Source organism: Typopeltis vanoorti, chromosome 19 (assembly GCF_054136105.1).
Source record: "Typopeltis vanoorti isolate ZY-2024b chromosome 19, IOZ_Tvanoo_1.0, whole genome shotgun sequence".
In the NCBI taxonomy this organism is placed as follows: Eukaryota; Metazoa; Arthropoda; class Arachnida; order Uropygi; family Thelyphonidae; genus Typopeltis; species Typopeltis vanoorti.
Window position 1 is genome coordinate 22,103,467 of NC_143567.1, and position 23,700 is coordinate 22,127,166.

The 23,700-nt window shown below is 34.7% G+C and overlaps 1 protein-coding gene across 2 annotated transcripts in view; it reads right to left on the reverse strand.

The window, feature by feature from the left end:
- LOC150095905 (uncharacterized) overlaps window positions 1-23,700 on the reverse strand; it is a 112,252-nt gene that overhangs the window by 74,085 nt on the left and 14,467 nt on the right. The window contains exon 2 of one of the 2 annotated variants that reach the window (XM_090409440.1): window positions 20,191-20,342. In XM_090409440.1, the coding sequence (XP_090265566.1) occupies window positions 20,191-20,342 (152 nt within the window). Of the gene's footprint in view, window positions 1-8,281; window positions 8,413-20,190; window positions 20,343-23,700 lie in introns of those variants that run through there. The other variant, XM_090409441.1, reaches the window with a different exon arrangement.

Consider the following 23,700-nt stretch of genomic DNA (forward strand, 5'->3'; position numbering starts at 1 on the left):
TTTAGCAGACTTCGTTTTCAATACTACTGTAACTCATGCTGGTGGTTGGAATGGGTAGAGTAGCTGAAGTAGTTTAGACTCAGCACTGTTGTACCACAGAGCACTGTTGTGTTATAGATTTTGTGATTTCTTATGTATGAGGTTGATATTTTAAAAAACGTCTAACAGACAATAATAATAATAATAATTGATATTACATTTCGCAGGCTAGGGACATCACTCAGATTAGCGTGAGACGAAATACTGCGTTTGAAAATTCAAATAAACGCTCATCTTTAAAGGTAGTTCGGTTCAGTAGTCTAGAGTTAATCCAAATGGTCCTATGGTTAATATCAAACCTCTGCTGAATCTTACTAAACTTTTGTGGGTCTGTATGTTTGCTTTTGAATTCCGATATTTTTCTAGTCATGCACTGACGATTTATGTAATAAACTTATGGCGATGTATTTGGATTTAACTTTATTTTTGTTAATTTAATTCATTCTTATTAGTATGGTACATGTTAAGTTACATTTAGTATTGAATAAGCATCGAACGAGATGTGGGTAACATTGGAAATGCCAAAATTAACTGGGGATAAGAAATTCTGAATATGTACCAAGGGTTTCAAATATGCTGAACGAAGTAATTACACATTGAGAAAAAAAAGTGCTTAATTATTAATTTTACGGGATTAATGCTACTAGAACATAGGAGAACACAGTAACAGGACCAAATGTAAATGGACCAAACAAAATGCTTTCGGCTTTCATGGCCAAAGTCATCAAAAGTTGAAGAAGGAAAAGACAAGTGACTGTTGCGAGACTTAAATGCGAAATTATGCCACTTATATAAAGCACTCCAAAGTCTAAGTAAATTCTCGAGCACAGCTTTTAAGGACAGTTGGAGAGATGCCAGCAGAACAACCAGACAACTTCCTTGGTATTAAGGTTTTCCACAATTTTTCCGTGTCTCTTTTTACGAATAATTCAATGGAGGCATGGAATAGGATGTAGTTGCTATGCTGGACTTTCAACAATTTCCTCAACTGTTTCAGGAAAAGAAAAATATGAAAGGTCAGGGTTATCTTTAGAGGATACTGCAGTTGAACTAACTTGATGTAGAAATAAGAGTAATGTTGGACAGAAATGGTGATCAATCACTCACTTTAACATATGGCAAGTGCGACAAAAGGAAATTTGCAATTTTGATGTAAAAAAGTTATCCTGCTTTATTTCGCAGGGAAAAAATGGCACATTTATTGTAAAACAATTATCCAAACAAATATTTCGATAACGGATAAAATTTAAAGAGGAAAAAAAATGATCTATATTTTAAAGGATTTCATTAGTGCTAAACAGAGCAGTTGTTAGTAGATTTGAATTAGAAGTTCAGGGAAGAAAAGAAATATTCAGATTTCAGGATTGAGTCCAATAGAGGGCAGTAATGTCAGAATAACAAGATAAGATTCAGAACATGATAGTGATGTCAGAGTAACAAGATTCATAAATTGCTCTATCGGGGGAGAAAAATCACCATCAGTTTTTATCTTGGGTTCCTGTAATCCTTTATTTATAGACTTACCGTTTACAAACCTGCCAAGCAAGCCGAAAAAAACAAGATCTAGATTAGTTACAGTTTCTGCTATTGTTAGTTCGTGAGCAGTTTGTCAGATCATTAGTGTTAACAAAAGTTTTGTTCACTACCAGAACAGCTGGTAAGAAAAAAAATCAAAATATTTATAGTGATTTGTATACATAAAATAGCGATCAATTGCTAATGTATTTGACAGAACAGTGTCAAGTGATATTTACCCAAATATGGTTCAGAAAGATGGATCTCCGTAACATGGGAGACGGCTTGAAAGTATATTTAGAAGTCACCTTTAACAGAGAAAGATTAATAAGCAAATAATCATGGAACGTGAAATTAACAGTACTGTAATTAATATTTGGACTTCAAATATATCGTAAAAGGAAATGAAGTTATATTGAGCGAAACTGAAGAGACGTCCGAAAAAACGTAATAGTATTGCATCAGATCACTGATAATTGGACGATGCATCATCCAATATTTACAGGATACTGCAGTTTAACTAACCTAACTAGATGTAGAAATAAGAGTAATGTTGGACAGAAATGGTAAATTTCGAGAAAATGTTGTGAATCTAAATACATATCATAAAGACTCTCCGGGTTACGAGAGAAACTCCTCTACGCAATCCAAGTTTTTGCTTTATTTTATATTAAAGCTATCAATCATTTCCGTAAGTAGACTATTGAAAATTTACGTATTGTATATTAATACACCCATTAAGTATTAACACTCTCGCTGAATTAAGATGCACGGGATGCTCTGCTGAGAGAACGACCTATTTAGATAGTATCGGTCTACTGACATCAGCAGGTCACGGTTACTAACGGGCAAAAATAGATGTTCCAATACGTCTTTGATGTCTGTTGTAAAAATTACTGTAGAGTGAGAGCGAATACATGTTACTGTCTGATACTGTCTTGGCACGAAGACTTTTTTTTTTTTTGTTTCTGGTATCTGTCCTCAGCAAAGCACTATGGGAACGAGGATGACTACCTCCTGTGATACTTAATTATTTTCATACAGTTCATTTGACATTTAGAAAAAATATGTATGAGTAACTGAAAAAAGTATATATTTCCCTAGTTTGAAAAATCCACTGTTACCGATATTTTTAAATTTAGCAGCATTCTCAAATGGTTAATCCAGTATAAAGGCACATTACTTAAAAGAATACCAGAAAAGTATTTAAATCACTGATCGAATTTCAAGGTCAGTTCCATTTGAAATGTACACCAGAAACAGGACAAAAAATACCATCAACATTATTGATTTCTTTAGCAATAAAAACTTAAAATATCAAATCAATTTAGTTTGCTTTCCGTAATTATTATTGTCAAAGTATGGAGGACATGTCTCCCCATTAACTTTCTTGTATTGTGATTAAGGCGCTCCTCGGAAAAATTTAGGTTGGAATCACTGATTTTAATGAACGGAGCCCATTACTACACTGAATATTAATGGAGATATTTTATAACAGCGATTAATGTTTACTTCTTTTAGACAACATTTTGGGCAGCGGCGATGTTATGATAATATCTACTCTTTAATATAAAATGATAAGCTTTTTTTTTGTAACGTTTTTGTGTCACGTTTTTTGTCAAGTTATTTGAAACGTTTTGAAACTCAGGGCTACCCTGAGTGTTGAGTCTTCAAAATTCGAGTCATCAGAATTCAAGGAGAACCGACCTACCAGTCCGGAATTCGGGGGGGGGGGGTGCGCCGTAGGCGTCATGGGGGTAGGACCCCCCTAGTATAAATATAATATTGCAATATACAGTTACATTGAGATCACTTTAGAGTTTAATTTCATTCACATACAGATCCATATCTCGCTCTCCAGGGTATTAATAAAATATAAAAAACCAGACAACTCCATACCGCGATATATACATATCAGCATTGTGCGAGAGGATCAAATATATTTAATTAGATTTTGTTTTGGTTTCTATTTTTAAATTATCTTTTCCAATAGAATTTAAAAAGTTATCATTTCCTAAACTGAGATATTAAGAATTATTTTAAAATTTATAGACCTCTTCTCTTAGTTTTTCTCTAAAATATTAGAAATATTAATAAAAATGTTCATAACCACACCAAAGCTGACAAAAATGTCACTTCACCAATAAAATTGTAGTTTTGTGTACGATTCCTTTTCGATAATTGCCTCACATTATAATGTTAACGACTGTTATTTTCATTTATTTATTCGATAGTTATTTGATCATTAACGCAATGGAAATTATTGGAATTTTGCGGTCAGAAACGTACTTTTTTCTTTCTTTCTTTCTTTTTATGGCTCCTCATCATCTTTTTGTGACTTCATATATATTCGGATTGTAATGATTAATTACTCTGAGTTATTTCATTCAGTTCGCTTACTGAAATGTTTTGGTGGCTTATGAAACAGCATAACAGAATCTTTAAATTCGTGATTTTCACGAAAAATTTAAGTTTAGAGTAACACACATACACACAGAGAGAGATTATGGACTGGAATTATTTTCTCATTCATGTAATTCTAAAATGACTAAACTAAATTTTAATTTCAAAACACACTTTTATACTCAAATAGTTACTGAAATAAAGCATAAATAGAAAAAAAAAATCAGTACAAAAATTTTCAAACTGTATCAACAGTTCAGTGACGTTAATATCACGAAGTTTTTAAACAAAAAAGTTCGTCATAATTCCGTTTAAATTCGAAAAGCGATTCGAATTGATAATAATAAATCCAACCCCGGTTTGATAAATATGAATTTTTCTGTGTAAAATCCCGTCACGAAAGGCCTAACGGCGTTTCACGCATAATCCGGAGACTCGTACACGAACCTTTTTAAGCATAGTGGTGGTGTCACTCGGGGTAATGAAATTCATCTTTCACCTGAAGATATTCACAGATCATCCGTGCCAGGATAGGAATTCGAACGTACAATCTGTTAGTTGAAGAGCAGATACTACTGACTAGTCGGTCAATCTAGCTGCTGTTATAATCACTACTAAAATGTTTCTACAGAAATTTGGAATCACTTGAAACTTTTTCATTTTATTGCGTTTCATTTCTGACAAAATTAGGCAAAACAAAATTGTGTCCACAGTATAGTGATGTTCTAGATGTTCAACTGTTTCGATAATGAATGTTATTAGAATACAGTGCTATTGTGAAACATTTCTTTTTCTAGAAATCACTTCTTATTTATTGGCTTGTACACTTCAGACATAGAAATTTCTTTTGCCTAATTTTGCCACTAGAAAAGGGTGAAATTGTTAAAAAATAATAAACTAATAACTAAAAATAATCAAAAAAATAATCAAATCCCATCTAAACAGTACCGAATTATAAAATAAATTCCACTAATTTTGCTAATAATAATAGATCTGATTAAAAGAGAGAGAGAGAGAGAAAGAACGACTACTTAGAAAACGTCTTACACATCCGAATCCCGAATTTCATTTTATTCCATTCAGTCAAAGCATAGTTATGTGTATATTTTCGATGTCTTATTCCTTTTTTGTGCCTGCAAATGATCCTATCGAAATAAAAATTAGAATGGTTCTACAAATTTCTGCAAATATTCTAAATACCAGTTTCATCGCGTAGCCCGGCAAACTGGTCATGTTACAAAAATATATATTTAGGCATATCTTATCCTAAAACTATGGACAGGTTTACTAATTTTAGAAGGTGATTTGGGGGAGAGGGGGTGGGTACCTTCATGCTTGTCCTTGTAAAAGATTATTGTAATAATTGCACTTCGGTCATTTTTCAGACTGTAGTGCATGTCTGATGATAAAGTTCTCTCGGCAGAAGCATCAGAAAATTTAGAAATAAAATTAAGGGCATTTGCGTGAAATTCGGTTGAAGATAATTTCTTAAAAAAATTTAAAACAAAAACAAAAGTAATAATGAATGACAAAGAAAAGAAATATACCGACAAATAGAAGAAATAAAAGAAGACCAACTAGATTGTTTTATTTTTTTAATTTATTTTGTGAAGATGAAAGATATCTTCAAAGGTGATTTAAAGTTAGCTTGATAGCTTGAAGAGGAATGCTTTCTACCAGTGCGTCTTGCCTGCAATTACATATGGCAGTAAAACTCGGAATTTAACTAAAGATGCGATTTAGTTAAAGTTCTAGGCTTCAAATTGAAATTTATCCAGAGAAGGATGGACAAGGAATATGTTGGTGTGGAGATGAAGTAGACAAATTGCGAGATATAACAAACACAGCATGGTCTAAATTAGCATAAATTATTAACAGAAAGGAGATCTATGGATGGTAGTAGACAAATTGAAAGACCGTTGAATAGATAGCAAGGTACATTAATAATTTCTGGAGTTCAAATGGATGAAATTAAGAAATTTGGGATAACCTTCGTCCAGCAGAAAGACTAACTGGTCTAAAAAGAAAAAAATCTACCTCAGGGCGGCCCACAAATAATAGAACAGTCAGTCAAAGAATCTACATTAAGCAAAAAAAAAATTATTAGCGAATTTAAAATATATGGAATGTATGTGCAGATTATAATATGCAATAGTTAGACACGATAATGTCAGACAAAAATCAGTTTAATAATCAAAATAATAATTATAATAAATTATAACGTTTTAATTACTATTGTTCTGGCAGCTACCCTAACTTCTGGGCCACCTTTGTATATTGGTACGCAAACCAAGTTCATAATTTAGGCGATAGTTGAATTTCATCCCTGGGGTATGAGGTTAAAGCATTTTGAAAAGATTTCCATGTTTGGTCTAGGTCTCTAGAGCAGGATTTCACGGATTGTATTATCCTTAGTCCATTCATAGTACTAATGTGCTATTTGTTTATAGCTGAACGAGTGGCATAAAAAACGAAGTAAAATATAGAGTTAAGTTTGAGATTTAATAGTATATACTGATAATGCGAGGTTTTTCTCCTCTCCCCCTCGAAAAAGTTCATTTTCTAATTTTTGCTTCATAAACACCATTTCTAAATATGATCGATCGACATCCATAGTCGGATTAGGCATAATAATTTCAATGTGCTGCGAAAATAGTTTTTAGTGAGCATGTGACCACATTGATTTTCTGACTCAATAAATTTGAAAAAAAAAAAAAAAAAAAATATATATATATATATATATACACTTTTATAAATGTAATAAAATGCGAAGGATGAAAATACATAAACATTACACACGTTTTTTACTTAATTTTTTAAATAGTGCATATTTTATCTATCTTGTCAATATCAGTTTTATGTAGTATTGTTTTTAAGTTCGCATTACTTTATAGAAAGTAAAAAATAACCTGATCATGTTTTGGATTACTTAAATCCCAAATAGAAAACTAAGGACATCGATTGTTCTTTCAGTTATTAAATTTTAGAGGAACATTTCTTGGATATCCTTCATTTCATTGAAGCCGCATCAATTTTTTTTATTTCATAAAGTCGCATTAATTGCTAAGTAGTGAATCATATGGACAGAGTTTTAATTATTCAAAAATTTTCATAGTTTATGACCTCGAATATTTGTGAAAGTAAACGCACTAGGGCATGGAATCAGATATTTCTAAACAAGTTTAAGTACTAAAGTAAAGGTTTAAATCTCAAATTACAAATAACCTAACATCATTTTTCTCTTGCTGACTTAATATTTTATGAGCTCTGTTTAAAATCTCGTAATGGATGAACTCTCAAATTTTATATTCGCTAATTTTGTCGTATAATGAACTAATGAATACATTTCAGATTACTTTTATGTAATATGATTTGTATAGTGGTGGGGGGGGGGGCTTTTTTTTTGTTTTACATGCTTCGGCTCATTTATTATAAATTAGTGTGTATTTTATAAAATACATGCGGAATTTCAATGACATTATGCTTTTTTATCGTACGTACGTACGCGCAGAAAGTGATATCTAATAGACCGAATATGCAAAATCCGATTTTTTTTTTTTTTTTGTTATGTTTTGAATATTGGCTTTCGTTACTATTTCCGTATGCTCAGTTGACATCTAGACACTCTAAACATGTCTGTGCAAACCTCTCTCTCTCTCTCTCTTTGTATGCTTACCCCTTTCCATACGAAAACGCACTAGATGCGCCTAGGATCGCATTCCACTACTAAAAATAGTCCTGCTGCAGGAAACCTTCTGTCGTTACATCCCTCCTTTCTAACACGCGCCTTTACTATTAGTCATGGGTTCGGTTAGCGGAAAAGTACATTCCAAATTACCCTTAAAAATTGTTCTTTTCTGCACTGATTTTTTTTTTTTTTTTTTTTCTGAAGGTTCATGAAATCTAAATGCACGCCATTTTTTGATTTAACTTTATCTTCTGTGCTATGAAATGCTACTGTTTTGGAATGCCATGATCTACGAAATGTCAATATTTATATTACTTGTACAAAACTTTTTAAATTTAGGAAAATTAAACATACGCGAAACCCAGTATATTTCTGGGTACAGTGAATGATATACCGCCCGTGTGTGATTTATCCCAGCATTGATTTCATAAAATATTTCGTCGAATCTTCTACAGAATAACGAATTACACATCATGGTATTAGGTTTAGTGAGATACTTCATGAGTTCAGTTTAGATAGAACAATGACATGCAGTTCTTGAAATATGCTTTCAGCTATCGCAGTAAATGTTTCCATGAAATATTCAAAGGTGAATATGTGGCGCATCCCCCAAAATCCTCAACTGACAAACCTTACCTTCTTTTATCTGGGTCAGGGGGTTGATGTCTAATCTCAATTTGTACAGTTATGGATTCGAGGTGGTGGTGGAGAGAGGAACGGTCGGTTTGAAATCTTACATGCATGCAAGAGTAAAGACACACACACGACTTACGGCAGAACAAGGAGATCGTAGATGAGGCAACAACCGTTTATCGTGAGCCCAGCAACAATGAAAATTCACTGTGAGCAAGACCAAAGTAAATGCGTCGTCTGCTATGCAACTGTTGACGCTATTTCAATCTACTGTTGTTCACGCAGGGCTGCCAAGGGTACAGCGTGTCTCCCAAACACGTGACTCAGTTTTCTAAGGCGAGAAGGTATTTTGTTTATTTCAACTAACAGTTATTGTTCACATGTCTCTTTCACTGAATCACAGAATATTAAAGAAGAATAGAAAATAAACGTGCGTGTTTCCAATAGCAAAATATACTCTAGATGAAGTGAAAATCTCGCATTTTCTCGGTAGTCACGTTATGTACGTTAACAGATTTGACAACTTCTTCACCCCCACACTCTCTCCTCTCTCTCTCTCTCTCCGTGAGTGTGGGTGTGCACTCGCGCGCCCTCCCTTCGATAGATATCTGATTTACTAGACATCACAATCGGTTTTACATTTAAAATATAAATGTTTTAAATTAAAAGATAAGTCAGAAAACGCAGTACACTACACTATTTTTTATTTTATTATTATTAGGAAGAACATCATTTACAAATAATCATGATGTTATCTTCTGAATACTTGAAATTTATATATAAGGTCATTCCGAAACATACTTATAGTGATTTATTATTATCCTAATCCGATACGTGATATATCGTTATTGAGAAAATGAGATAAAATTTTCATTGAGCGCTTCCAGTTGAAAAAGAATTCACTGTCGTGATCCTTTGGATTATTGCGAGTTTCTACCCCAGTTCAGATAGTCAAAGCATTCAAAATGCATAAACAGGAACCCTGAGGCACACCACAGATGAAGAAAAAAAAGTTCTCTGTAGTATATCTAGTCGCCAAAACCAATATTTCCTACGGTAAAAAAGTAAGGGAATTTGTTGAAATGTATAGAAATACAATGAAAAAAAAAAAAGAAATTAAATAAGAAATTAAATTAAAAAAGAAATACAATGAAAAAAAAAAAAAGAAATTAAATGTGCACAGTCCAATTCAGCTCGATATGGAAAACACCCAAGAAGTATGGCAATTATACTATTTCTCAAATAATTATCATGCTTCTCGGGTATTTTCTATATAGAGCTGAACTGGGCTGTGCACATTTTAATTTTACGTTTCAACAAGATCCCGCAAAGTGAATTTGCTGAGCTCAGATCAGGTCACTTCCCTCCACACATACACACTTGGTCATAATTATCCATTACGACACCAAGCCTCTGGAAAAGATAGAAGCATTCATACATTCGCACATACATTGGCCGAGTGGTTAGCGTACCAGCTCTCCAACCAACACGCTACGGGTTCGAATCCCACCGTTGGCATGGATGTTTGTGATTATTTTGAGGTGGGAGATGAATTTCATCGCCCGGTGTAATAGCATTTTCCCCATGCTTATTGGAGGCTTGAAGTGGCTTGAAAAAGTTTCATGTTTGGTCTCTAGAGGAGGGTCTATGTAAAAATAAATTAAAACTCTCTCTCTATATATATATATAGATATAGATATATATATTTATATATATACACAGTATATACATATATATATATATATATATAATTGATAAAAATAGAAGAAATAAATCCTTAGCCCACCCACGGTACAAAATGTACCATAAGTGGTACATTTGTACCACCATATTACTTACAAATGTACCCAATACCTTTCGTGGGTGGGAGCAGCATTGAACATTTATAATGTTTTCTTGATATGGAGTTATGGTAAGCACACGCTCTGAGAATTCTTAAATAATCTGAACAACCTGGATCCAAAAATCAAATTCACATCAGAGTTAGACGAAGTCAGGAAAAATCTGACTATCAGAAAGATAAGAGAGAGAGAGAGAGAGAGCCAGTGGTTTTCTTCTCTTCTCTTTCTGGAAGTTCTCAGTCTTTTGACAGGTTAAAGATTAGCATATACAAAAAACCAATTAGCACTAACAGGTATTTCATGCTCAACGCGTCACTATCGATCCCAAATCTATGCATCATACTAGGAGCTCAAGCTCGCATTCTCATTAATGGTAGTGAAGAAATAACAACAACAAAATAACTCAACTTTATTTCAGCCACATTCTTGAAGAATAACTATAAGAAAGCTCCCTTACTTATCAGACCTTGGTTCCATCTATAAACTGGGCATCAGATTGATAATAATGAAATAAAAGCATCTATAAACTCCATTACAGAGTTGCAAAAATTCTCATGAAATACAAAATCTAAATCACATCCCTCTTCTTACCGAACTACAATCGTTGTTTCGATAAGAAGGATAAAGTACACAGGTTTTCATCACCTTTAGTATATGATTGAGTGCCCGTATTAAATCCATGGAACATTGAATACTTGAGAACCAGAGCCTATACTCTATGTAGTCATATACTAAATTCTGCGAATCGAAATGACAACCACTCTACTAGAACATCGTAAACTGGAACTCTTCAGAAATCCTACACCGATCTTATCTTGAGACTGAAAGAGAGAGAGATACAGTGCTGTAATCCACGAAAGAATCTAAAACTCAGATACGACCACTCAGACAGTGATTCAATTATAATTCAGTTATGACGAATGATATTTCTAATATTGTCTTGTGTTTCACTGAATCTTTTATTTTGTGTATATACTTGCGCCAGATGAAGGTGCAAGTGTATACTTGCACCTCCTTTCTGCTCAAGTTAGTTATTTACATTTGACGTCCACAGACGCAGTATGGTCACTCCAGTATCCCTCTGGGTTTTGAAAGTGAAGCCTTCTGCTACAAGAAGTGGTAGGGGTAGCGGAGATGCTTTTCCACACACACAGTTAGTAGGATAGTTACAAACAACCATGCTCATGGCGAACCAGAAGCCTCTTGGCTGGAGAGTGGTTATCGCATAACCACTCGGCCAAGCAGGTCGGCGTCCTGCTTGAGGGCAGGAAGAAATTACTCGTACTCTTTACAACAAATAAGAGTAATTTATTTTTGCATTTTTCTGCTTAATTAGTTATATATATATATATATATATATATATGGTCAAAAGGCAACTGGTTCGAATTCCGATGGCATTGAAGAAAAGGCATGGGTGTACTACTCCCATCAGCGAATCTATCGGGGGAAGAGCGAACTGAGAGGAATCACCTGATCCCATATTCGTTGGTCAATCACGTGATGAATTTCAAATTCATCAGTTCGCTCGCTTAGTTGTAAATACCGTTTTGTGTAAATGTGTTTTGCATCGTTGTCGCGAAAATGGAAAGTGATTGCGATCAACGAGTGAATATTAATTATGTGATCGTGTGACCTCGGATCTGAACATTTTTCAAAATGTCATAACAGAAGACGAATCCTGGATGTATGGTTATGATCCTGAGAACAAGATTCAGAGTTGACAATGGAAAACACCCAAGTCAGCTCTTAATCACTGCTTTTTTAGTTGTTACATGTACTGCTGAAGTTAGTTATTTACATTTGATGTCTGCAGACGCAGTATGGTCACTCCAGTATCCCGTAGGGTTTTGAAAGTGAAGCCTTCTGCTACAAGAAGTGGTAGGGGTAGCAGAGATACAGGGGTAGTAGAAAGTAGAATATTATTATTATTAATAATAATAATAATATTATTATTATTAATATTATTAGTAATATTAACACACACACACACACACACACACACACACACACACACACACACACACACACACACACACACACACACACACACACACACACACACACACACACACACACACACACACACACTAACATTAATAATATTATTATTAATATTATTAGTAATATTAATAATAATATTATTATTACACGGACACCTCCATGGAATCCAAATACTCATCACAGGATGACCTAATCTATCATACCTTTCCTTGAACCAATTAACAGACAAAGCACTTACAACTGAGTCAGGCAACGCATTCCATTCCATTCACCACTCTCTTAGCGAAAAATCTAGTCCTCACGTCCTTACTAACCATACTCTAACTCGACTTCCTGGAATAATTTCTTCTGTCCCCTCTACTACAGGGCCTCTAGCCAAGTACTGAAACATTTCCTCTGCATCAATTCTATAAAATCATTTAATTAACTTAAATACTTCTATCATATACCACCCTTTTTTGCACCTATCAACTAACTTTTACAATCCAGAAATCCTCAATCTATCCTCATATGAAGCATCCCACAGATCACTCGCCTCTGGATCCTCTCCACCACTTCCTCATTCCAAGAAACCCAAGCGACCAAACCTGAGTACTGTAATCTAGATGTGGTCGTATATTAAGGCTTAGTAAAGTGGATTGATAACTCCCTTATCTCTGCTTGTTAGTGTGTTCTTCAATAACAAAGTAATCCTCTGAGCTATCCTGGCTACTTTAGCAATATATCCATTAATTTCAACTCCCTATCTACTACTTATCCCAAATCCCTGGCTTCATCAATTTCCTAGAGTACAGTTCCCTCAACGTGGTACATTGCTTGTAATCTTTGTATCACAAAATGCATAATTTTCCACTTTTCCATATTGTTGACATCCATTATCTTGCACCCCTACTGGTAGCCTATTTCAATCATCCTGCAAGCTCTCTACGCCACCTTGATTAAATATTACCAAACCTAACTTTGCGTCATCAGCAAATAACTGAATATCTTTCTTCAATAATAAATTTGGTTTAATCCTTTATCCAAGTGTGTGCAAACAAAGTTTGCGCCTGAAAGTATCTTCAGGACTGGGGTAAAGTGGTACAACACTGGGCGACTCCTTACAAAGGTGGAGCAAACTACCAACACTCCTATCTCAGTATCTCCCATAATGCAAAACACATCTCCTTGCGGATATGTCTAATGTTATGCATTAAGGGAAGGGCCACTACCCAGATTAATTTCGACCTTTATTGAGGTCTCTTCAGTGGGAGCCAGGCCCAAGTGGAGATACCAAGGCAGAAGCATTAGCAAGGTCATCTCCTCCTATAGGAGCTGCCAAACGGTGTGCCACCTTTTTATTAAATTATTCTGGATTTAGAGAAAGATGTTGAAAGTTTATTTTTCACTTGATCAGACTATAATAAATTTAGTTTAATCCTTTATCCAAGTGTGTACAAACAAAGTTTGCGCCTGAAAGTATCTTCAGGACTGGGGTAAGGTGGTACAACACCAGGGAAACTCCTTACAAAGGTGGAGCAAGCTACCAACACTCCTATCTCAGTATCTCCCATAATGCAAAACACATCTCCTTGCGGATATGTATAATGTTAAATCCAGAGTAATTTAATAAAAAGGTGGCACACCGTTCGGCAGCTCCTATAGGAGGAGATGACCTTGCTAATGCTTCTGCCTTGGTATCTCCACTTGGGCCTGGGTCCCACTGAAGAGACCTCAATAAAGGTCGAAACTAGTCTGGGTAGTGACCCTTCCCTTAATGCATAATATTAGACATATCCGCAAGGAAATGTGTTTTGCATTATAGGAGATACTGAGATAGGAGTGTTGGTAGCTTGCTCCACCTTTGTAAGGAGTTGTCCGGTGTTGTACCACTTTACCCCAGTCCTGAAGATACTTTCAGGCGCAAGGTTTGTTTGCACACACTTGGATAAAGGATTAAACTAAATTTATTATAGTCTGACCAAGTGAAAAATAAACTTTCAACATCTCTCTTCAAATCATTTCCTATATCATTTATGTACAAATTAAAAGCAGTGGTCCAAGCAGAGAGCCCTGCGGCACATCATTAGTCACCTGCCTTCACTTAGATTCCTCTCCTCCATATACTACTTTTAATATCTGTCCAGCATCACCAGTTTCATATCTATCCCCATTGGTTGCAGTTTGCATAATACAGTTCCATGTGGCATACTATCAAGTGCTTTACAAAAGTGAACAGTATCATCATGTAGCCATTCCCTTTATCCAACTCTGCTGCCATCCTGTTATAAAAGTTAATAGATTACTCATGCATGACCTACCTTTCACAAAGCTAAGCTGTCCCGTATAGAATATCATATTCTTATCAACCCATTTCTGAATTCTTTTTTTTTTTGGCCAACTTTTCCAGTACTTCTGCCACCACTCCTGAGAGATACTGATTGGTCTGTAATTTGCTGCTACAGACTTAGATCCTACTTTATACAAAGGAATTATTTTGCTCTCCTTCCACTCTCTTGGGACTTGGCCAGAGCTGAGACTTAAATTAAACAGCCTAGTCAAAGGCATCTCAACAGTTTCCCTGCACATTCTCTTAAATCTTAAATATCCCTTTAAGACGGGATATCTTAAATCCGATATCCTATCCAATCTCACAGCTGTATTTGCATTCAGATTCTGCAATATCTAATTCACCAACCACTGTCCTCATATCAGTGCCTGTCACTTCTGACAGAACAATATCTTTACTTGGATGATATACTCTTGCAAAATGGTCACTCAGTAGTTACAATCTTGTTTGCCTCCGTTACCTCTCTACTGTCTGCCCAAATTAAAGTTATCATTCCATAGTCATTCTTCCTCCTACTTGTCACATAACGAAGAAACGTTTTGTGATTTCCTTTCGCCTGCTCCGCTAACTTCTCATAGTCTGATTTTGCCTTCTTTATCATGCTGGTCACCTTTCTTGCCTGATCCTTGTGCTGTTAATGAGTTAGCTTGTCCTCTTTCTCTTTATATACCCTCCACAACGTTTTCATTTTTTGCAGCTCATGCTTAATGATACTACTTATCCATCTAACTCTTAACCACTTTATGCTCCTGACCTTGGGTATATATACAGTATGATATTGCTTCCTCTTGATATCCCTTGATTATCCCCCATGAACTGTGAACATCCTTCCCTTTCAGATCTTTATGCCATGGTACTGCTTCAAGCAGCCTCCTAAGTGTATAATAATCACCTACCATGCGGTTCTACATATAACCCTTCTTAACTGGAATTTCCACGTTTTGCTAGCTCCCAAGTCAAGACCACATGATCTATCTATTACGTATCACATCACATCTGCAGCTTCATCAACCAGGAAATTTTTTAAAAAAATATTTTTATTTTTTTGAAATGATAAAGTTGCAGGTGTGATTTGTTTAGGTCAGGAAAAGTTAGAGATAAATGTCAGCACAAGAAGGGAGATATCTTTTCTGGCGACATGTTATTATCAAATGTAAAGGGGTCAACTGAATTTTTTTGTGTCAAAGAAGGTAGAATATTGGAATTTAGTGGCATTCAAGGTGACTGAATTTCCTCATCCCATTGAAAAATAGTATGAAGATTGCTTAAGGAATCCTTTGTAGAAGAGATCTTGAAACTTTCTCAGTTAATTGAGGAAGATAGATTATATTCTTATTATATTCATATGTTTAATCTGTATTTGGAAAGTATCAATATATTATAACTATAACTGCTTTTACGTATTATATGCAAATAATATTCCTTACAATCGGATAACTAATGGTTGTTTGGTTAATTTGTTTGCGAATTTTTGGCTCAAGGACAGCAAGAGTCGTTTTTCAGTTGTGAGGAATGTATGTCAAATAATTATAGTTGAATTATATGTTATATAATTAATTGCAATGTTTAATCCTAAACTAATTTTATTTCCAAGCTGATTCGTTTACTAATATTCTAAACTCTGAGCTCAGTAAAGAACGTTGCCTCAAATGAATTTAAGCATTAACTTTTAAAATAAAAATAAAGAAACGTGATAGATTGTCTATGCATAAGGAAGAGGATGACCTATACTGCTTTGCTGTCTAGAATCCTACGAATTAGAATCCCATTATGTGGGATTCTAATTCGTAGGATTTTTGTTCATAGACTTTAAATTTACACCTCTACAATACAAGGAATCAGGTCTGATTTGTTCCAGTTATTAAAATACTTCATTTGATTTCAGAATTCAGTTTGTGAAGAGATAACGCTATTTTCAAATATCAAGAAATAATAGCTCCGTTTGTAGCACGACATAGTTCTGAGCTTAGTCACAGCATGACTTAAATTCTCATAGATGCTCTCTTCATATGATCTTACAATTTTACGTTAGCTGCTTAGCCAAAGTAACACTGACAGATTGCCACTTTTTTGTTTAAGTGCAAAAGTTATTTTGTTTATAGAGAAAGCTAAGTAAAGAATCTGATCCAGCACTAGCATTGCAGACATTACTTTTCAACACTGATAATTTGTTGAACATGATCAGTAGCAAAAACGAGTGGAAATTGGAAATCATTGAGACCTCTTCTACTAAATTCTAGTTTTAAGAGCTCAATTTAAATGAAATAGATTTTATGCAAACAAAAGCTGTTTATATTACGCAATGAAGCTCTTACTAATCTAAAGTAAATCTAGAATACGGACGGGCGTAGATAGAACATGAGGCGAGCAACAGATGAATGAGGTTACTAATAGCAGGCATGCCGCCAGATTGTAAACAGTGACATTTCGCCAAGTCCTTAAAACAGTTGTCTTTTTGGAAGGTTTACCAGGAAAATCAAGCTAGTTGGTCAGATTGCAAACCGCTGATGTAAGAACTGAAAATATCCTGGAAGAAAGCCCCTTGATTAATAAAGCAAACTAATAAATATCGTGTAGGTCGTTTTTAAAGAATACGAGAAAATAAGATTGTTAACGAAACTTTCTGAAGTAATTAGACATTATACGTTTACGGTTTGGCAATGACTATTTAGTTTACATCGTTCTAACTCTTACTGTTTGATTTTCTCATCTGTGTAACTATCTATTCAGTCCCCTCTCTCTCTCTCTTTCTCTCTCTCTTGCTTTTAAATACCTCTTGTTTTCCGGACTAATTACTATCCATTCTTTTGTCTATTAACAGCGCAGTCTTGCTGCTTAATACCCAATCCATTTAAATAAACAGAAATGTCGTAGGTGAGGTTTGATGACGTCCTCTGTTGAAATGAGGTGGCGTGCGTGAGAGCAACAAATTCAAAAGGCATATCAAATATGATGCAGTGATGAATTGTGGAAAGGAAGAGGAGTAGTGAGTAGCAAGCTCCTTTGCTTATAAACTGTACAAGGAGTATTAGAAACAAAGGTGCAGATTTAGTACCCTTGAAAAACTAGTCGGCCCGCAAATCATAGGTATCAGAAAGACTGCATATTTCTTTAACTAATAAAAGGTTTTAACAACTGATTCTTAAAGTAGCTGAAAGAAACCGCAGGAAATCTTAATAGACGTAATCCTACGTAATACGAAATTGGAAAGTGTAATTAGAAAACTATGATCTAATTGCTTTCTCTTCGAATGCTCAGTTTCATTGTAGTTCTGTGGAATCTGGATTAACTGGTCTCAGACGGCATTGTAAGAGGTTTTTTTTTTTTTTTGAAAAACCAAGTTTATAAAATTACTTGGGAGAAGGAGTAGAAAAACCAAGTTTATAAAATTACTTGGGAGAAGGAGTAGAAAAAACCAAGTTTATAAAATTACTTGGGAGAAGGAGTAGAAAAACCAAGTTTATAAAATTACTTGGTATCCTTAATATATATATATATATATATATATATACACACACACATGTTGCTGTTGTTTTCCATATTTGAAAAGAATATATACATTTTTACAACTCACTTCACAAAAATCATATCTATTCCATTAAAACGCAGGAAGACTCCGGTACTGCAAAGTGCAAAAGGTCAGGACAAAAGTCATGAACTGACTGCTAATTCCAGTGCCGTCGTTTTAATCACATTTATCAGACCTTTGCCAACAATAGCAGGTAAAGAATTTGGCTATGCATTAAAAAGTGTTTCAACCGTGAGTCATTTTATCACTCACAGTATCGCATTGAGAGATTATTTGATAGACGAAAGACTGCTAAATACGGACAGAGTGAATGACGATTTAATTACTGAAAAAAGAAGTTAATTATAGACCATATCTTTAGTTCTGCCTACATTTTTTGATATTTCTGGCTCTATTAATCTCTGCGTGTATTTGTGGGTATTCCTTTACTGATATGCATCGTATATAAGCATAATTGTGTATAAAATTGATTATTTTATATTAAATGATATAGCCGATGAAGTGTCAGAAGTTGGATACAGACCAATATTCCGAGAATTCCCAAAGCTCTGAGTCAAGTCAAGGGAGGAATTTACACAGGATCTTACTCGTGACCTTCACAAGTTAATGTATGCTCTTCCATATTTGCCAGACCTCTAACACTCGAAATTAGCGGGGAGAAAATGTACAAAAAATAAATAAATGGAAATTTATGAACACGTTTACTGAGAAGCAGTTGATAAACGAAGAAATTGTTTTAACACCTAGCATGAGAGAGAGTGCAAACAATGAAATTACTAGCTTTTCCTTATCATGTGATCATGCGCTTGCATGCACATGTACGCATACACTAGCACAGCGATTTGGTGGTACGATAATATAATCGCTTTTTTCTATAAAAATAATGGAGGAAGTGTTGACTCTTAAAAGAAAACAGGTCAAACATCTTAAAAATTTCTGCCTTTCTGAAGCTGATAAAGAAATTCAGTATTCAAATATTGATTAACTGAGAATGTGTATAAATTGATTATGGATAAGCATTTCAAAGAAGTTTCGTAAAATAAACAGAAGCAGTTGTCATGTTCAAATCAGTATCAGAAACTTTTGTTTCAGGTCAGAAGTGCAAACTTTTCTTTTTCAATCAGTATGTATAAATTATGTTTTTTTGTTATTCTACCAAGTAAAGTTTACTTCTTTAATTTGCCTGCCTGGTTTGCCGAGTGGTTAGCGTATCCATTCTCCAGCTAAAAGGCTGCGGGTTCGAATCCCGTTGTGGACATGGAAGTTTATGATTGTCTGTGAAAATACTAGTGGTGGTGGTCGGCGGTAGATGGCGTTGGCATAGATGATGAAGATAGTTGCGGTTCGTTGTAATTGGTGGATTGAGTGGTGTAGACGGAGAGTTGTGGAGTAAGGGCCCCTCCCTCGATGAGTCTTTGGGCTTCTGGAGGTGTCACGTAATAATAATAATTTCATCAGGCTTAAATATAAGATATTTTGGGGCATTTCTATGCATAGATTTAAATCTTAATCTTACCCAGGAAAGATTGGAAACATAATAGCACATTAATATCGTGAATGGAACTACCACAGTATGTTTATTGTATATCAGAGACTCTATCCACTCGGTCACATAAGTGGAAGCGGTTTTTACAGGAAACTTGGTTTTCATTCGCAAAACAGACAAAACGTTCAGAACACACACACAATTTACTTAGACATAGAATAGCCTTGATTGCTTCTGCCATAGTTCCAAATAACGAAAAACAACAACCTGTTATTTTTTAAAACACTGCAAGTTTAAAATATTCTTCTTTTAATCATGTTTAATAAGTTAGGCTTTAAGTTCGCTCTTTTATAGAAGTTATCACTCTATTAGAGCCTTCGTACCTCAGTCGGTATAGACAAAGCCCCTTTGGTCGGAAAGACTTGGGTTCAATTTCTGTCTGGTCTCTTTCGACTAAAGGTGAGTTAGCCGGGGTTTTTTGACCCGGAAAATCGAGTTTCTCGTCCCTCAGAACAGGAAAACCCGCTCGTGAACACACAGGGATTTACAGTCATACAATACGTACTTAATCCCTCACAAGGAGGGCTCAGCCAGTACTAAGGGAAGGTCGAGGAACGGGGGGAATCCCCATAGGAATCAATAAATAAAAATCACTCTATTATGACAGATCAAATGTGAATATAAACATACTTGTTTATAGACTGAAATGAGTAGTTTCATTTTACCTGAAAACAAACATTTCTAATCTTTTCCCTGTCTGGACAATGACGTTGAAGATTTCTTCATGAGTCATATCTTGAATATTTGTTTGACCAACTTGAATTAATCGGTCATCTTCCTGAAGACCGAATTTCGAAGCTAGGCCGCCCGGAATCACCTGAAATACACAAAATACAAACTCATATTGCCACTCATTAATTAAATCATCAATATGTCATAGGAGGAGAGATTAAAGATTAATACCTCTGTTCCTGTTGTGTTTGTTTGCAAATACGTGGACATAATAGCAAATAAGTTGGATATAATAGAATAGAATCACCTGCAAGTAGTCTAATAAACATATCTCAATTCTAAAGCAAGCCTATGGTAAAGAAGTAATATAACCCTTAGAGTTTTTAACTTGTACAGAAAAGTTAAGAAAGGGAGGACATTAATGAGGATACACAACACTTGTTCATTAATCCGAAGAAGAATGAGTGATAAATGGAATATTGATTAGATACGAACTTTTGTATGTTTGGATAGACGCTAAACTGGGTATTAATAACCGCAGAGTAAAAATCCGAAGCAATAAGCACATCGTGGTAAAAATATTGATTGTATCTACACTGTTTTCAGTATAACCGTGTGTAGCATAAAATATATTACCCAGTTTCATAAGCTGCCATATATATTGCTTCCGAAATATGTCTGAGTGCGTCTAAAACGATGTCATTAAAACTTCGGAAAACTAGAAAGAAACCATAGAAACAGCTATACAAACTGATGAAAAAGAGATAGAATAGCGTTAAAATGATTGTGTAGTGTGTACCTGCGTATGCATCAGGCCTCCTGCATACAAGCCAGTTTTCTCCACAAGCAATGTTAAAATTTAGTTAGCAGAATACAGAGTTCTCAATGATAAATAGTAGAACACCTGCTCGCGTGTGTGTGTGTGTGTGTGTGTGTGTGTGTGTGTGTGTGTGTGTGTGTGTGCGTGCGTTATTTTCAGTTCAGTCAAAATAGGTAATAGTTGTCGAACAGATGAATTCATGTCAAACATTTTTTTATTCGCCATTAGTTCTCCCAGGTGGGTAGACCGATCAGTGTCTTGTATCATCTTGGCAATTGGGCACTTATCCTCTGTAGGATTCATTTTTTTCAACATCCTATTTCTTCGAACTACAGCTGTTGTATTATGATATCATGATTTATTATGAGAATATTCTTTCGTGTAGTTACCATTGACTGTCACAGCGGGTATATGGAATCTTAATGTAAATGGAAAAGAATTCTCAACTCAAGTACACTCTCACTGCTATAATTAACAGATGGAACCTATTAGAGATTGTCTCTAATATTTTGACAACTGGGTTAAGTGTTTCGTAGGATGTCATCCGATACTTATTTAGCATCCCCACTAGGACGCAGACAGGATCCTTAAGTGTTGTGGTTTTTATTTAGGATTATGCAACTCATCACAACACATCAATACAATTAAAGCCATGAAGTGAGGTGAGGTATACCATGCCTTAACGCGGGATTCGAACTCTCAGCCGCTTACGAAGATAAGCAATGGCTCATCAGCAGTGGTTCTTAGCAGAAAATATGTGCTTTAAAAGTTTATGTTTACCGAAAACATCTAGGACTTTAATTAATTTTTTAAATAAATTAATGAATTTGTAAAAAATTATTTTAATAATATTTCTAAAGATAGCTCTGGTTTGTAAAATAAATATCCCGCATAATTCTTAACATGCAGAAATAAAACATCTTGTATTAGCCATTATCATCCAAATACTAATTTTACTGCACGCACTATTTGTTAGAATTTTTGTTTCGAAGTGAAAGTGAAGAGTAAAGAATTTGAGAAACTTTTTCTCATGGAAGAAAATATTATTATCGAAAGAAAAGCAAGCAGAAGACTTATTAAAAAGATAGGAAGTTGTGTTTCCCATTTAAAACATTAGTCAGATATGGGAACTTTAAAGCAATAGAATGAATATTCAGCTGAGTAGGAGAGTGAGCTGATGAAAGTAGCAATACAAATTTTACAAAAAGTTAGAGTTGTTTTAAAGATATTACTTCAAATGGAAGGTGCATCTGAAGAAAGCATTTGCTGGATTGTGCCATGAAATGAGTAGATAAAAGCACCTCTCAAAGTCTGTAAAATTTCTAAAGCAAGTTTCAGATTTGGAAGAGATTATGAACATTCAGCTTTTGAATATTTATAATTCCATCCGAAGTGGAAAAGGGTCATCGTTCTCCTGTCGATGGACGTGATACTCCCGAAGTGTTATTATAACTTCATTTTGTTTGCTTATCTCCTGCAGTCAACGACTTATCGTGGAAAGAAGGAAGGAACTAAAGATCAAAACTGTCTGTTATACCGTTTAATGGAATCTGCCGTCTTTGCACTCTCACCATCCCATCGAGCAGCGTTCTTTACTGGTTATGTTCATACAAAAAATATAAACTAAATAATAAAATAAAATAAAATACCACATCTTTACTAGTTTCCATATGTTAGTTGAAATCTGTTATACTTAAGCCTACTTCTACGAGAAGAGTTAAAAATTCCAGAGGAGGGTTTTTGTGAGAGAGAGAGAAAGAAAGTGCGTGTGTGTGTGTGTGTAGAATATTTTGCAAATAGGAAATATTTCCTCATTATCGCTGAATTCAATGTTGGACTGTTCGAAATAGTCATTTAAATATATAGATACCCCCCCCCATTAGCGTATACCAATCACATTCTTGTTTATAGAAATCCCACCCACGAAATGTACAACTCATTAATCACCGTGTGTATGTGCTACAAGTTAGATAGTCACATTCATTCCACATTATATTATAAGTGTAATTTATGACTTCGAAACATTATCTGTTATAGATTCTTTTATATTCAGTATTCGTTTCTTAGAATTCTTTTCGTTTTGACTAATCTTGAAATAGTTGTACCTTGCATTCAGGGATGGTTTCACGCGTTTATTTATTTCTATGAAACGAATGGAAGTGGCACCATCTACCGGCAGATTAAGTCCTATTCTTATGCATTGTCAAAGATTTGGGATGAAAATCAGAAATAGATTGTTCCTTTATACATAAACCAGACTTTAATGCTCTTAATTTGACCAAAACTTCGAATTTGTCGTCCTCGTTTTAAGAACTGCTAATCAGGAAGACAGCATAATTGGCATGAATGCTGCTGTCACATAACGTTTTCGTTTATCAAAATGATATGTTATATTGTGAAATTCTGAACCTGATAATATTTCAAAAAAATAAGATTTTTCACTAATTGGTAAATGAATAACTTTTAGAATGATCGTTGGTCAGAAGAATAGTAGATATTCTTTGTAAAATGTGTTCGATAAATTCACAATAGCTGAAATTTAGAGCTCTTCGTCCTTTATTTTAAGAGTCGAAACGGAATGCATTAGTCTTGTCTCATCCGCTATTTTCCTGTGTAATTCAGATTAGGAATTTGGCACTATAGAACCATTCTGGACACTTCCTTTTCACACACTCATGCTTCC